We start from the raw sequence: 17,129 nt of genomic DNA, 5'->3' as shown, positions 1-17,129 counted from the left end.
ACAGTAAGCTTTTTATGGTGAGCAGACAGATGAGAGGAGCTGGGTTTTGTATGGTTGTTGTTTTAATAACTGAATGGGCAACATAGGCATGTAAAGATTTTTCATTTCCACAGGCTTTCTCTTTGTGGAAAAGCTCTTGCTGAGTACCTGGAAACCAAGCGTGTGGCTTTCCCGCGGTTCTATTTCATCTCTCCTGCAGACTTACTTGACATTCTCTCGAAGGGAGCTCGGCCTAAACAGGTAAGGAATATATATTTTTTGCAAGGGCCATATTCTGTGTTAGCTAAGGAATGCCACAGTTTCTCTGTCATGTCAAATGCCACCTGCCGTGTCACATGTGCTGGGAGATAGAAAATCAGCAATAAAAATGGGTGATGCAGCAACAGAGGGATGTCAGAGGTGGTGCCGAAGGAACCAGGTCCTCAGTAAAGGGAAAGGATATCATATGCACAAGGCTTAGGGCCCTTCAAGAAGTTAATGGAAGAACCATTGGCTCCAAATCCCCCAGAATTCTGGGACGGGGCCTGGAGTGTCTTCTGCCTGGTTAGCAGCTTTCTTAGGGGAGAATGGGTCCCTTGGAACAAGACTGTTGTGGGGTCTCTGTACTGCTCCCTGACTCCTGAGTCACCTTCGTAAGTCTTGAGTGGTGTCAGAGGTGGCCTGTGTCATTTCATGTTGGTCCTCCAGCTAGCCCTCTAATTTTCCCCTGCCTGTGCAAGAACACCACCCCTGACAATATTTACAGCAAATAAAAGCAGCTATTATCTTTTGTAACCTGAGGGCTCAGATCACAGACAGACTCAGTACAAATCCCGAAGCATTCCTTCCTGTACACATTGAGAGGATGTTGCCTTTGACTTCCTGTTGAGTTGTTGACATCCACGCAGGTATTGCAGTATTTACAGCTGACAGAGGCTCTCAGTCCCGGACCTGACCACAGACAAGATTGTTGTAAAGCTCTAAGTTGTGCTTTATCATTGAGGATTTCTGTCGACATTCTTTCTCTAGAGATTTCTATGCATTGTCTTTAGAATATGTATCACTTCACACTGTAGTTTCCTGAATTCTGTTCTTTGGCTACAGCATTTATCTTGATTATTTTTCTCAGACTCATTGCTTCTTTTCGACCCTAAATTTGGTGGCTCGTCACCGAAACATGGCTCTTCTTGCTGCTGATAATACAAGTGCAGTCGTGCTATTAATGCAGAGTTGTTAGTTGAACTTGGACAGCATTTTGAGGATCAGCCCTCAGTTATAGTTTCCTATATTCACACTAACTTCCAGATGGCTTTGTAAATATAATTTGTCTGATTACATTGACTAGCAATCCAGTATATCCATCTCTCATTGATGTATCACACAATTGTATATTTGGGGTGTTTTTTTTGTTTTTGTTTTTTTTTCAACTAGTCTGAAAGAGAGCAGTCATAACCGCACTTAAGCTTTAGTTGCTTCCTGGGAACATTCTCATGACCAGCAGGTAGAACCTCGTGGCTGATTGTGAGGTGGAAGGTATCATACTCCATTACAGGTACATGTTCTGGAAGGCTTTGAAATCCAAAATATTTATCATTCTAAATTCTCAATACATACATGAGAAGAGAAAGGTATAAATCTGTACTAGGATAACATTGTTTTTCTTTTAATTATATTCTTTAAACATAGTAAATACTTGTATGACTGGTTTACTGAACAGTATTAATTACAGAGAATACGGGCTTGTGCAAGTTTTATTTTCTATGGTTATTAATCGCACATGTGCCCTAATGTATCTCCTTAAGTAGCAGACTACTGTATAACACATGGGATAGGTATCTAACATCCTGGTCTCTTTTTCTTATTAAAAAAAAAAAAAAATGAAAGAAACCAACAGCAGCTCAGCAAGGTCTAGTTAACAATCCAGACTTACCTCTTTGTTGAGGCCAGGCTTTCACACAATAAGTTTGGAGCTGGAAGGGAGATGGTGATTATTTTATTATACATCCCCTTCCCACCTATTTATCATGGAGAGAGGGCGGGGCTGTCATCTGTCACTCATTGCTTTTCTTTTTCTTCTTTTTTTTTTAATTTATTTATTTTGAGACAGAGAGTATGAGCTGGGGAGGGGTAGAGAGAGAGTGAAAGAGAGAATCCCAAGCAGGCTCCGTGCTGTCAATGTGGCTGGATTTCACAACCCTGTAATCATGACCTGAGCCGAAATTAAGAATTGGATGCTCAACTGACTGAGCCACCCAGGCATCCCAAGGCCTTTCATAATATTTGCTCCTGATTCTTGGACCAGCAATGACTTACTCTTCTGTGTCCTCACCAGCAAGCATCCACCTTTTGGGTCCCTTGTGGAATAAAGGTGCCAATCCTCAGGGAGCACAGGGGAAACTCCTAGGGGATATATATTAGAGAACCAACTCTGTGTCAGCACTTCCTGTTCTTGCTCTGGGCAGTGAAATCAGCCATCGGGTTATATCTTCTTTCTCCTTTTCTACATCAAATGTCCAAGGAGGTACATGTCACAGATTGACTTCCTAGAGGCACCTATAGCTTCTGTGAGTGATTCTTCAACACCTATCTCACTTGGTTGGGCCAAAGAATTCTTTACCTTCCCCATAAGGAGTGAGGAAAAGCCACAGCGTCTCTTTGTGGGCTGATAACTCATAGGCATGAAGGATGCCACTTCTAGTCCCCACCTCCCTGCAGTACTTTGTATAGAAAGGGTATATGGAAGCAGAAGATGGAAAGGAGTTGAGGTTGTGTCTTACAGGCCCTGGAGGGACCCACCCGTCCTAACCCCTCTTTGCCATCTTCGGAACATGCACATTCTCAATGCCTCTTTGTCCTTAGTTGAAGTACTGGGCTGGTGCTGGTGGAACAGGTCATTACTGTTCTGCTCACCAGTTGTCTTTATCTCCTTTCAAAGAATGAAAAAATGCTTCGCCTTAGCCAGACAACAGGTTGGCTCCTTGGGACATGCATCCCTGATGCCAATTTTTTTTTTCCATTATCCTTCCTAAATTAGAGGCTGAGTTTATATGTATATATAAATATAAATATAAAAACTTGAAAAGTGTAACCTTTAAATCATTGTTGTTATGTTTTCAGTATCACTTCAATGTTAGAATGTTCTCTAACACCCGTAGAACTCACAGTGGAAGCCCTCTCACCCCCCTCCTTCCTAATATTTTAATCAGAAGTTCTAAATCTCCGATTCACATCCATTGCCCGGTCCTAGTGCTGCTGCCACTCCTTAATGAATTACTAGATGCTATAAGACATTCAAAAGATGTTAAAGTGAAGCCACAGTACAGGGGCTTCCAAAATTGTTCACAGCCATGCTGATGAATGCCACCAGCAGTGCTGTCTACCCCATGCTGACCAAAGGAGGCGGGTGTTGCTGCCTATGAGCAAAAGAGTCTAGCCACCTGGCTACAGAGCAAACATGGTTTACAGAGGTCTTGACTGTCAGCTTGGAAAGGATTACGTTTTTCATGTTTTTGAAGTTGGTATTTTACATTGTCCTGAAAAAATGATTTCACTGAGATCTTTTAGTTACATTAATGAAACTTACAACAACTGAAATTCACATAAAATGCTACCCCACTGTTAGTAAAGGTTCATTATTTTAAATGGTGTTTCACTTCATCTGTGGTAGAAATAACCACTCAGGAGTGACTAACAGTCGCGGGGGAGTGGAGGGTGGGTGTGGGGACTGGGAATCGGTAAGGAGCTACAGGCAGTTTGGGTCATCCAGAGCCACAGTCAGCTTCTTTGCCTGGCATGGTTCTGCAAACTGCAGGTGCTTTTGGAATTCTTGGTCGCTTACTAGGGAATAGTTAGTTAATGCTTTTGGCAGTGAAGCCACACAGCCTGGCCTTGCTGCACTCTTACCTTCTTTTCACACTCGGAATCCGTTTTGGACCACCAGCCACAGCTTTTCCGCCTCTGCCTTTTGTACTTGAATTCCTGAATGTGCTCCCTGTCGTGTGACCAAAATAACATGGCAACTGCAGCTTGTGGAATAACAATGCAATTTCACCAGAAAAGAAACCCTTTGTGGGTAGATAACTCATGTGGACATCTTGCGGAGGACTTGAATTCTTGAGGCCCCCTTCCTCTACCCCCCACACTCAATTTAACAGTGTGAGCCAAAGTGAGAGGTTCTGCAGTTAATTGTAGAATTTGATCAGCCAGGGAGGTCTGATACCCCTACAGCCTCCATCCTCGAAGCAGAAATTCCCAAGTGAGTTGGAATACCAGAGTGATGAAATCAGTGTGTCTAGAGTGCCTTCAGTGATTATTAGCTGTTGGTAAGCTTGGTTAAGATCAAGTTTTACAGCTGTCCTTCTTCCGGAACCCACCCTGACCTCCCAACGGCATGAATGATCTAAAGGACTTCTGTGTGGGCCCTGCTTAACTTCAGTGATCAAAATCTCTGGTAGTTGCTTATAGAAATACAAATTTAGAGGTGTGCTTGCAGGATTTATTGGCATGGTGCAACAATATGTGCAACTGATTTGAAGTTACACATGACTCATTATTAACATTATTTGATTTTCCCCTCCTTTAGACAAACATCCCTTTGTATTTTTCAAGTGGCTGGTGTAGTGGTAAAGGCAGACAGAATAAAGGTCCCTTTGTTATGTAGTGCCTTTAAATAGCTGACAATTTTGTGTCGTCGACATTGTTTTTAGCCACTGATTCCTAATGACTTGAGAGATTTTTTGTTCTAGAAGAGTTGGCACATTTACTCTTGCCTTGTTCACTGCATGGAGTGAAAGCTTCTCCGTGATGGAGCTACACTGAAGACACACAAACCCGCAGTGCACTGAGCTACGTTTGTATTGTCTCATGTGGGGTCGCCCTGAGCCAACTCTGACCACCGAGCCCTTGAAATGTGGCAACGGAGAAACAGAATTTTTAACTTCAGTAAACTTTAACTGATTTAAATTTAAATACTGGCACTTGATGCAGTTATTGGAAAATATGAATGTGTTTGAAACAACTTGAGCATGTGAATCTACTTTGTAATAGTATATCTGATGAAGTCGAAATACAGATCACATATTTTGGATGGAAAATCCAAATTGAGATATGCTGTAAATATACACACCTGATTTCAAAGATTTACTCTGAAGAGAAGAATATGAAATGTCTACTATTTTTTTATTACATGTTCAATATTACATGTATTTTGGATATACTAGGTAAAATATAATAATTTTTCCCTGTTTCTCTTTACTGGTTTTATTTATTGTTTTTAGTTTTTGTTTTACATTTTTTTTTTAAGTGTATTTTTAAGAGGGAGAGAGAGACCGAGACCAGGAGCAGGGGAAGGGCAGAGAGAGAGAGGAAGACAGAATCTGAAACAGGCTATAGGCTCTGAGCTGTCAACACAGAGTCCGATGTGGGGCTTGAACTCTGAATGGGGAGATCATGACCTGAGCTGAAGTCGGACGCTTAACCAACTGAGCCACCCAGGTGCCCCTCTTTTTACTTGTTTTAATGTGGCCACCAGGAATCCACTGTAGGAGAAATTGAGGCCACAGGGTATTCTCTAAAACCAAAAAATGAGGGGGCACCTGGCTGGGTCAGTTGGTGGAGCATACAACTCCTGATCTTGGGGTTATGAGTTCAAGCCCCACGGTGTAGAGAGTACTTAAAGATAAAATCTTAAATGAGAAGGTCAGGCATTCGTATGCCCAGAAACGTTTGATGTGTTCATCAAGCAGTGTCCCGCAGTGTGGTCGACCCAAATCTACACGAGAGAAAATCTGCCAAGTTGTCTTTTGAGAAATCTCCAAATTTGCAGTGATTGCGCAGATGGCACTAAACTAGTGCCCATAATGAACTGTAAATAAGGGCATTTGGAAAGGTGCTTGTGAAAAATGGGCTTAATTTTAGGCGACAGAAAACCCTGCTGGATCTTCAAGGGGCACATATGTAAGACAAGCACAGTGTGTTTCTGTATAGTGCTTGCATTTGGTTGTGTCTGTGATAGAGTGACTGTGTCTCGGCACAGGAATTTCAGAAATCCGGGTGATGGAGCCCACCTGTCACTCATAGTGTGTTACCACCTTTTCTGACAAGGATTAGTCTTCCTTCAATCACTACGAGGAAAAGTCTCAAAATTCAAGTGGCTAGTAGAGGGCGTGCAAGAGTGAAGCAGTTTTAGCTGAAATAAGATCAGTGAAAAATTCCACCTTTTTAGAGGAAGCAGAAAGCTGGAGGAGTGTTTAGTAGCTAAAATGGTAGAAGTGGGTGCCCTTGAGTTTAGGCTGGGACTGAGGATGGAGTGGGGAAGAGGCAGCAGAAGCAAACATATCAGAAGATGGTCATGGTTTTGACCATCCTCCTCTTGTCTCTGTTGACCTTCAAGTCCGCAGTGAGAAGTAGAAGCTGCTCACCTAAGTGGAGTTTGTCATAGAAATTCCTGGAGGAGAGTAGGTTCACTTGACACAGTTGGGGAATAGGTCATGATTTAAATGAATGCCTTCATGTGAAGGTAGCCTAATATTCACAGGACAGAGACGATTAGGTGTGTGACAAGGAAATAGACTACCTCGCTTTAAGTCATAAATTATATATCTCGTGAGGATTAACCTTGATTGTCCTCCCAGAACAGTTAATATAGGGTTAACCACAAATTGTATAACAATATATTCACTTTTTGTGTTCATTTTGTAAATGCGTTGCCCCTGCTTTGATGTCTGTTGCCTCTCTTTTACTGGAGTTCTCTCCACAGCCAATGTATAAGTTACACAACAAAATCAGGAGTATTACAATGTGTGGGTAAAATAAAATATTACCTTAATGTTATGAGATCCAAAAATTAAGCCTTATAAATGTGGCACCCAGCCACTAAGGAGTTTTCACCCTCTTTTTGGCATCTTGAACTCCTGGTCCTGGCCTTTGTTTGATGTCACCTGTTACAAGTTGTTCAGCTCCAGCTTAAATTCAGTTGGCAGGGCATCTGGCCATAGCAGATGAGCTTTTCACAGAGTACTGTGCGTTCTGGGAACAACTAGAAAAGCTGGATGAAACAGTTAATTAAATCAGTTTAATATGTGCATCAGAGTATTTAAAGAGCATCAAAGAAAAGTCTAGAGTTCAGGGGCTAAGATATGAGCAGAAAGAAACCACAGAGAGATTTGCCTAATGTTTCCTGTTGATTTTTTCTTGGCAACATTTGATTATTTACAAAATATGACAAAGAGTCTGAAAACATGATCAGAACTTTGATCAGTATCATGGAACTGAAAGAAAGAGAAAAAACAAGAAATACAAACTGGAACTGGAATTGGGTACCAAGGAAGATGTTAAGCAGAGAATCAGACCATGATAATGAATCATTCTAAGGTCAATTGGGTATGGATGTGCAGGGGTGGTGGAAAAGGGGATCTACCATATATGGTCTCTAAAAAGTTCTAGGTAGATGGAGATGTAAATTTGACAGGTGCAACAATGAAGTGTATAACATCTGAGAAAGAATGATCTTTGAACAAAAATTTCTTTTTAAAATTTTTTAAAATGGTTTTATTTTTAGAGAGAGCAAGCTAGCACGAGCAGGGGAGGGGCAGAGAGAGGGACACAGAGGATCTAAAGCAGGCTCTGCGCTGACAGCAGAGAGCCTGATGCAGGGCTCAAACTCCAAAGAAAGCAAGATCGTGACCTGAGTGGAAGTCGGATGCTCAGCCAACTGAGTCACCCTGGTGCCACAGCGAGCAAAAATTTAAGTTGGATATGCAAGTACTGAGTATAGGGAAAGGTTGATGGATTTGATTGTGTTAAAGTTGAAAACTTTGCCTTATCAAAGGATACTATTAAGAGATTAACACTGTAAGCCGCAAAGTTGGAAAAGATGTTGGCAATGCCTTAAAAAAAAGACTTATAGGCAGAATATAAAAATAATTCTTACGTCCAAAGAAGCAAGGACAGATGGATAATCCAGTATAAAAGGGGGCAGAATACTTAAGCAGGCTATTCCCAAAAGAAGATATTCTAAGACCAGTAAACATAAAAAGTTGCTTCACTTCTTAAGTCATCAGAGAAATGCAAATTAAAACCACAATGAGAGATACACTTGTGCTTCTGGGCAAGACGGAGTAGCAGCTGAATTTACCCACCTGCTTGAAAGCACCAAAACTCCAACAAAATATATGAAACAACAACTTTCTTGTCCCTGGACATCAGACAACAGAGGATAACAGTTCATGACAGACTGGGAACAAAGGAGATGAGCTCTGTGATGGTCCCATTTGCTTCTTTGAGTGAGTTTCCAAGTATGGGACAGGGAGGGGGAGCCGGGCATGATCTGGTAGGCTCTCTTGAATTCAGGGATCTGAGCTGAGAATCCAAGGAGAACAAGGTAGCTGGAGTTTGCAGAACTGAGTGCCAAAGAGGAAAGAACTGTAGAGCAAGAACCCCAGAAACTTCTAGAGGGGCTTCTTATAGTCTTAAGCAGTGGGAATAATTAGCCCTGGATTACATACTGTTCCAGTTCTGTCAAACAAATCCTTTTTAAAAATTTGTTTTTGAGAGAGAGTGTGAGCGGTAGAGGGGCAGATAGAGGAAGAGAGAATTCAAGTGGGTTCCATCCCATGAACCATGAAATCATGACCTGAGCTGAAATCAAGAGCCACTAACTAACTGAGCCACCTGGACACCCCTGCCAAATAAGTCTTGAAAGCAAGATCCAAGGGCACCTGGGTCGCTCAATTAGTTAAGTGGCTTTTGATTGTGGATCAGATATGATCTCATGGTTCATGGGATTGAGCCTCATGTGGGGCTCCTCGCTGACAGTGCAGGGCTTGCTTGGGATTCTCTCTTTCCCTTTCTCTCCGTCCCTCCCTGGTTCACATGTATACTCTAGTTCTCTCTTTCAAAATGAATCAACTTAAAAAAAAAAAAAAGCAAGATCCAAAAAGATCAAAATGTTTGCAAGTAATTTAACTGCATCCCAAATCAAAGCTCAAGAAGATAGGAATAATAATGTATTCAGCTCCAAGCAGAGTAAGTTTACAATGTTTACAATGTCTGATACACCACTAAAGATTAGAGGACATGTAAAAAGGCAAGAATATTTAACTCATAATGATGAAACAAATCAATCAAAACTGATACAAATGTTAGACAAAGATATTAAAAGTGACAGCTTTATTAGTATGTTCCAAAAGGTAAGTAGGGATGCAGAAAAGATAAAGTTCCATGTGTGTATATTGGACATCTCCAAATGGAGGAAGGGAAACAGAAAAAAATCCTGGCAGAATAACAGCCAAGAGGTTTCTGAATTGATGAAAAGAAATCTATAGATTTAAGCTCAAGCTTAATTGTGAACACAAGCACACACTACAAAGAAAACTATACCAGGTTAGTCAAATTGGTTATAACCAGTGATAAATTCAAAGATCATCCATAAAGTCATATTATGCACAGGAGAATAAATGGAAACATGATGAGAGGCTTCTCCATGCAAATGAGAAAAGAGTGGACCAACAGCTGTAAAATACTGAAAGAAAAAAAAATCAACGTATAAATCTTTATCCAGTGAAAATATCTTTTAAAAGTGAATGCAAAATGAAGATGTTTTCAGACATTCAGAATCAGAAAGATTTCATCACCAGCAGACTGTCAATACAAGAAATGTTAAAGGAAGTGCTTCAGGCAGAAGGAAGATGATACCAGATGGAAATCTAGATCTACACAAAAAAATGTGACTGTTGAAATGTTAACTGTATGGAACTAGACAAAACAGGCATATCAGCCATCCATCAGAAGGCAGCATGATAAGAACAGAGACCTTGAAATCCTACATGAGTTGCTTCTGTTGATTAGTAGCTATGTTACTGCTTTACTTTTCTGAACATCAGTTTCTTTGTATACCAAATGGGGAAAACAGTAGGTACTATGTCTTTAGTTTCTGAGCAAGGAATAATGTAAAGAGACAAAAATACTTAAAATATAATACTGTAAAAATGGCCACAAATTCTTCCCCTCCATGCATCCAGGCCCTTTTAGTGTCTTGGTGCAATTTTTATCAAGGGTAGAATTCGTTTCTCCTTTTGGATTAGTAGGTGACTTGTTTTGGCCATTGTATCATTAGCAAGAGGTTTGACAAGTTCACAGACACTGGGACTTACCCCCTTTCTGTTATTCAGAAACCTCTGACCACCCTGTCATGAACAAGCCAAGGCTAGCCTACTGAATGATAGGCATATGCCCATACCCAAGCTATCAAATGGGTAATCATCACATATACGAGAGAAGCCATTGATCACAAGGGACCACAAACAGGGTAACCAGCTGAGGTAATCCAAAAGCCAACACACACAGTTGGAAGCTAAGAAGTTGTTGCTATTTTAAGCCACTGAATTTTGGGGTAGTTAGTTATACTGGAAAAGCAGATTGATACACGTTAGTTAGGGATTCACATACGCATGTCTCAATACATGAATAGACCACATACACCAATATCAAGGACTTCTACGTGCTACTGATTTAAAATAAAAGATTTTACTTGAAATTTATAAACAAAAGAACATAACTATTAAGTGCTCATCCACGGAGCTAATCTTCTCTGGTTCGTTTTCACTTTTTTTGTTTGTTTTCTTGCTGAAGATACCTTGGTAACCTCATGGCACTGTTTTGACATCATGGGGATGGAAGAACTGGTGAGGAAATCACGAATTGGTGGATTTCCCCCTTTTTTCAGTTTGTAGAGATAGTTCCTCAGACTTTGACATGACTTGGCATTAGAAAAACTTATACTCACACAATGAGATAGCAAGATCAATTGCACCAAAAGTCTAAAATTAAACTCAAAATATTAAATAATGGTAAGGATATGGGACAGGGGAATCTTCTATCTAGCCATGGGGATTGTAAGTTGATAGAAACACTCAGAAAATCTATTTAGCGGTGACTTATAAACATAAGTATAAGAATACATTATTGGCGTGCCTTGGTGATTCAGTCAGTTGGGCCTATGACTCTTGCTTTGGGCTCAGGTCCTGATCCCAGGGTCTTGGGATCAAGCCCCACGTTGGGCTCTGTGCTAAGCATGGTGGAGTCTGCTTAGGATTGTCTCTTTCTCCTTCTTTGCCCTGCCCCACTTGTGCATGCTCTCTTTCTCTCTCAAATAAATTTTAAAAGAATACATTATTATCCAGCATTTTTTCTTCTCATTGTATACATATGTGAACTGAAAAACATACAAAAGTTTTCAAACCTACATTATTATTATTCATCATAGACCCAAACTGCAAACCATCTAAATATACTTTAACAGCAGAGTGGTATGTTCCTAAAATGGCATACCACTTAGCAATGAAAAAATGTACCTAATAACATGAATAAGCCTCACCAACATAATGTTGAATTACAGAAGGTGGACCCAGAAGTACGTATTGTATGAATCTACTCGGGTAAAGATGATGTCCGTTTTTGAGAGGAGGTACTAATGGCTGCCACGGGCAATTAGTTTTTTGGCTCCGAGCACATTCTATTTCTTAACCTGCTCAAGAAAGCATGCTGTCTTTTGTCAAATGCTTTCTCTGCATCTATTGAGAGGATCATATGGTTCTTGTCCTTTCTTTTATTGATGTGATGAATCACTTTAATTTTTTTTACAGATATTGAACCAGCCCTGCATCCCAGGTATAAATCCCACTTGGTCATGGTGAATAATTTTTTTAATATATTGTTGGAGCCGGTTGGCTAATATCTTGTTGAGGATTTTTGCATCCATGTTCATCAGGGAAATTCGTCTATAGTTCTCCTTTTTAGTGGGGTCTCTGTCTGGTTTTGGAATCAGGGTAATGCTGGTTTCATAGAAAGAGTTTGGAAGTTTTCCTTCCATTTCTATTTTTTGGAACAGTTTCAAGAGAATAGGTGTTAACTCTTCCTTAAATGTTTGGTAGAATTCCCCCTGGAAAGCCATCTGGACCTGGACTCTTGTTTTTTGGCAGATTTTTTATTACTGATTCGATTTCCTTACTGGTTATGGGTCTGTTCAAATTTTCTATTTCTTCCTGTTTCAGTTTTGGTAGTGTATATGTTTCTAGGAATTTTTCCATTTCTTCCAGATTGCCCATTTTGTTGGCATATAATTGCTCATAATATTCTCTTATCATTGTTTTTATTTCTGTTGTGTTGTTTGTGATATTTCTTAACCTTCTTAGTGATTACAAGAATTGTGTTAACTTTGCTGAAATTTATTAAGATGATTACACGTGATTTTTTTTACTTACCTATTTCAAAATGTTATTTAAAAATTCAGCATTTGTGTTGTCACTGTATTTATATAAATTTATGTATTCATGCTATAGATGTTAAACAGAATCAGCAGTGTGAATACGTCCAAGTTACATTAATAGAAAATCAAATTGCAAAATATATATTATTTTGTTTTTAGTAGAAACAAAACTAAGCAATGCTTATTACCTCATATTGCCTATAATTATTTACAAAATTTATAACTTAGTCTTTTTGGATTATGTAAGTAATTCATCTCCATTATTGAAAATTTGAAAGGGATCAGAATTATATACTGCTAGATACTTGTACTGAGTGATTATAGTGTTTAATGTGTCTATGTGTATGTCATACATGTTTCAAATTAGAATGTTCTTCAATAATATGTTGAATGTTTATAAAAGGTTTGATTATATGAATATGCCATAATTGATTTAACCAACTTCTAGAACGTTTTTGCAGATCGAGACTTTCAACAATGTTGCACGTCCATTTCCCTGTACTGTCACCAATACTGAGTAATATTATTTAAAAAAAGAAGACTAACGTTTTGACAGGCTGGCTTAAATTTTTGCTCATGTGCAAATAACAGACTCAATTTCATCTTGTTTAGAGAGGATAGACAGTAGACAGGACTGCCTACATTTTGGACATTACATCCACACAAGCATTATCTTCGTGACTCTTAGCCATTAACATGAATAAATGAGTTAATGATTACAAGGGAATGAGTCTTGAGGTGCTCCCCATGCCAGGAGTGATACTAAGCTTTTATGGTTATTTTATCTCAGTCTGCAGAGGCGTCTTTCATAGATGGAGCAAATATGAAATTAGATATAGGCAAAAGGCAAGTGCTGAACTTTGAGAAGGTACACGAAGCTATAGTAATTTCATTTTTCTTGCCCTTTGTTTTCCAGGTGAACATAGGGTAGGCCAGCTAAGGTGAACACTGTGTTGATATGCATTTTACAGTATAAAACTACCTAAATGAGTTAATATTTTTTACTCTATTTAGATAGATAAATATAGGTTCTTAAATAAGCAGCTCTCCCTGTTCACAGTTCCCATGTATAGGAATTTCAGCTAACAAGGATTGGTTAAATAACACCAGTCCCCCAACAACATGGTCCAAGGTTAAGATACTATGGTATGTTAACTGCCAATAATTACGAAAAGCAGAAATCTCATTGCTCGTTCTTCACAAAAATCACTGGGTGAATAGCAAATGTGCATGATGCCTCATGGACAGTCATATTATACCTTTTGAAGTCTCTCCATGTTAGGCCATCACACGTATGTTACTCAGTTTACACACAGGCAGCAAAGCATGTACTTTGCTACCTCCTTGTCCCTAGAGATGAACCCGTGTACCATTTTATAGATACACATAACTGAATGAGGGAATTTGTAATAAAGTTGGAAGCACAGAGAAGAAATGAAAATGGATCACGCCGGAAGTTAAATTTGAATCAAGTATAGAAGTACTTACAGAAGAGAATGCTCACTGGGAATGATGGCTCTATAACATTTGAGAATTTCTACATTTGGAGCCAGAGGGTTTTAGTGAAAATGAACTTACTGATAGAAATGAAAGCACTTGTTGTGGCAAAGTGGATGAAAATGTCCCAAGGGAAATAAGGGAAATGTGACCAGCCCCTCAAAATAGCTTCACATTAAAGAAACTCTGAAAATTTCAGGACATTAAGAGCTCAAAGGATAAAATGTTGGAAGCTGATCCAAATGTTGAAAGGAGTATGGCGACTCTTGATGACCTAGAAAAGATGCTCACTCTGTATCTTAAGTTCTAAGATGAGAAGGCAAACACTAATCGAACTACCCCGATAAATTTTCAACCAGGTTTTCAGTATTTTGCATATTTTAAGTTACAGTGTACTGAATATTTTTTTAATGTTTGTTTATTTTTGAGAGGGAGACTGAGCACAAGCGGGGAAGGAGCAGAGAGCGGGAGACGCAGAATCTGAAGCAGGCTTCAGGTTCCGAGCTGAGCTGTCAGCACAGAGCCTAATATGGGGCTTGAACTCACGAACCATGAGATCGTGACCTGAGTAGAAGTTGGATGCTCAACCAGCTGAGCCACCCAGATGCCCCTGTGATGTACTAAATAGTTACAGTTTTTATCTCCTTGTACTTATATAACCAAGAGAAAAAGGGAGTTTAATGTTTTAACAAAGTTTTTAAAAAGTCTGAGGATAATCATAAATTTTCCATTGATTATTAAGATTGCACGGTAATTGTTAAGATTGCACACTACTGTGTGAAGCAAGGACCGACTGCCTCTCTTTCAACTTACGAGTGGATGGATGTACCTGATTTTGTATAAGCTCTAAACTGAGGGAATAACATTTCAGTGTTTCTTGGTAACCTTTTACAAACCTATGTAAGATATAAGGACATTACTGACTCGTTTGTGATTTGAAGTGTTCAAATCCTTTCAATTTCTTTAGTGAGATAAAAACACGGGCCTATAAGGCACTCATTTTTCTTTTTAATTATGAAAGGGTATTGTAAACATTAACCTAGTAAAGAATTTTGTTTTTCTGTTAAAAAATCTAAAGAGATATTCATAGAAACGGGACAAATTTGATGACACCAGGGTCCACACTAGTTAAAAAACAAAACGAAACAAAACCAATAGCTGTATTTCCTCAGAATCTTTAAATAGAAGACAGAATATGAAAGCCCCTGACTTCAAGCATGCCAGGGATAAGTATCAAGAGCACCGGAAGCCATGGGGTTTGCATTTCCTGGTCAATGATTGATAGACTAGAAGACTAGAAGTTCTTTTGAAACTGTTGTCTCACCAAAGCAAAAGTGTCTGAGAGAGTCTAATGGTTGAGGTCTCATTGATCCTGCAGCTTTTCACCTGAATATTATTTAGGCCCATTACACGGTAGAAGCCATTAAACATCTGTGCCCTTCCTAGCCACTTGAGCTGTGCCAGTGAGTTGTTAGATTATTAGAGGTACTTTCTGTGTATAAATGTCCTCTGGGTAATATACAGGGATGGAGGAGAAGAGGATAACCCCAGCAGTGATCATCAGCTACTGCTCTGTCTTTAAGCGAGAGTCTCAAAAACTCATCTTTTTTAAACTCTGATTTCTCGCCGTGGTTTTCTTTAATACGAAAACTGCAAATACAGCGTGAATGTTAAGGCCAAAAGTTTCAAAGATTAAATCACTCCTAAGGAGTTGCTTACCAATGTTGGTGTTGGTGTTCTCATGCAGGAAATTTAGATGGGTTGATGTTCCTAGAAGCTGCTATTGGGATAGTTTTCAAGTTCAGTTAAACTGAATTTCTAGAAAAGCTCATTACAGGGATATCACCTGTATGCTGCTGGTAAATGCTATATAGCTTTAAACCATCTTCTGGTGATCAGCATCTTTCATTTTATTTTTATTGAGTTAAAGTTTACATAACATGAAATGAACCATTTTAACCTGTAGGATTCAGTGGCATTTTGTACACACAATGTAGTGCAGGTATCACCTCTATCTAGTTGCAGAATACCTGCACTCCAGAATAAAACCCCACGCCCATCGAGCAGTCGCTCTGTGTTCCTTCCTCTCTCCAGCCCCCAGCAGCCACCAATGTGCTATCTATCTCTATGGATTTACCTATTCTGGACATTTCATATAAATGGAACTGTCTCATATATGGGCTCTTGTGAATAACTTCTTCTATTTAGCATCATGTTTTCCAGGTTCACCCATCTTGTATGTAACAGCACTCCATTCCTTTTTGTGTCTGAACATTATCCCATTGTATGTATGTGCCACGTTTTGTCCAGCCATCCACCAGTGGGCATTCGGATTGGCTCCACCTTTTGGCTCTTAATACTGCTATAAACACATGTGTACAAGGATTTGAACATTTGTGTACAGGTACCTGCTTTAAAATACTTTGAGTATATACCTCGGAATGGAATTGCTAGGACTTAGAGTAATTGTATGTTTAACTTTTGAGGGACACCAAACTGCTTTCCATTCAGCAGCGTTTATTTGCACCATGTGTGAAGAGAGGCCTCTTCTTCCCATTCCTGATACTTCCTCTAGTACACTGTCTGTGACTTTGTCTACCCCAGAAGAGGTAGAGCAGCTTACCTGATTGTTCTCCTTGTGAGTCTGCCTTGGGAATGCATGTCTTTTCTTTTCCTCTGTGCCAGTGTTTGTACTAAAGAGGCCTGTCCTAGTCTGATGCTGATAGGACTGGATAGATAAATACTGCTCTTCTAGTATTCCGTATTCCAGTTAGCATTTAATCTCCAAATTGGCCACCAGCTGAACAAATGTTGATCTGTGTCTTTTCATTTAGTTTTATTTTTCAAATAGTCTGGGACCTATGGTCAAGTTCAGCATGGTGTTTATTGGGGGTTCCTTTGCAGATGCCACAATTGAGGATATAACAGTTAATGATGCCAGAAGAATTTGAACTTTGTAGTTGAGGCCTGGATTTGGAGGTTTAAAACCTAAAAGCCACTCACTTTTAACAATGTCAGCTTGACAAAGTCATCTAGTATTTCAGCTCCAACTTTCCTTATCAATACAGATGGGGAAATTTAGGGCACCTGGGTGGCTCAGTCGGTGGAGTGCCCCACTCTTGGTTTCAGCTCAGGTCATGATCTCACAGTTCATGAGTTCAAGCCCCACACTGGGCTCTGTGCTGTCACTGAGGGGCCTGCTTGGGATTCTCTCTCTCTCCTTGTCTCCCTCTCTCTCTGGCCCTCCTCTGTTCATTCCCTCTCTCTCTCTCTCTCTCAAATAAACTTTGAAAAAATTTTTAAAAATGGAGAAATCCTATTTTCTGGTATAACAAATATACTGTAGGGCTCACTTTAATATCAAACCAAGTACACAGTAAAATAAGAC

At 39.6% G+C, this 17,129-nt stretch overlaps 1 protein-coding gene across 1 annotated transcript in view; it reads left to right on the top strand.

Moving 5' to 3' along the window:
- DNAH11 (dynein axonemal heavy chain 11) overlaps nt 1-17,129 on the top strand; it is a 349,268-nt gene that overhangs the window by 100,250 nt on the left and 231,889 nt on the right. Inside the window, exon 28 of the mRNA XM_053218315.1 lies at nt 114-240. Coding sequence (XP_053074290.1) covers nt 114-240 — 127 coding nt within the window. The remainder of the gene's footprint in view (nt 1-113; nt 241-17,129) is intronic.

Source organism: Acinonyx jubatus, chromosome A2 (genome assembly GCF_027475565.1).
Source record: "Acinonyx jubatus isolate Ajub_Pintada_27869175 chromosome A2, VMU_Ajub_asm_v1.0, whole genome shotgun sequence".
Classification (NCBI taxonomy): Eukaryota; Metazoa; Chordata; class Mammalia; order Carnivora; family Felidae; genus Acinonyx; species Acinonyx jubatus.
Note: the sequence above shows the minus strand (reverse complement) of the source record. Positions and strands in the feature narration are given on the sequence as shown.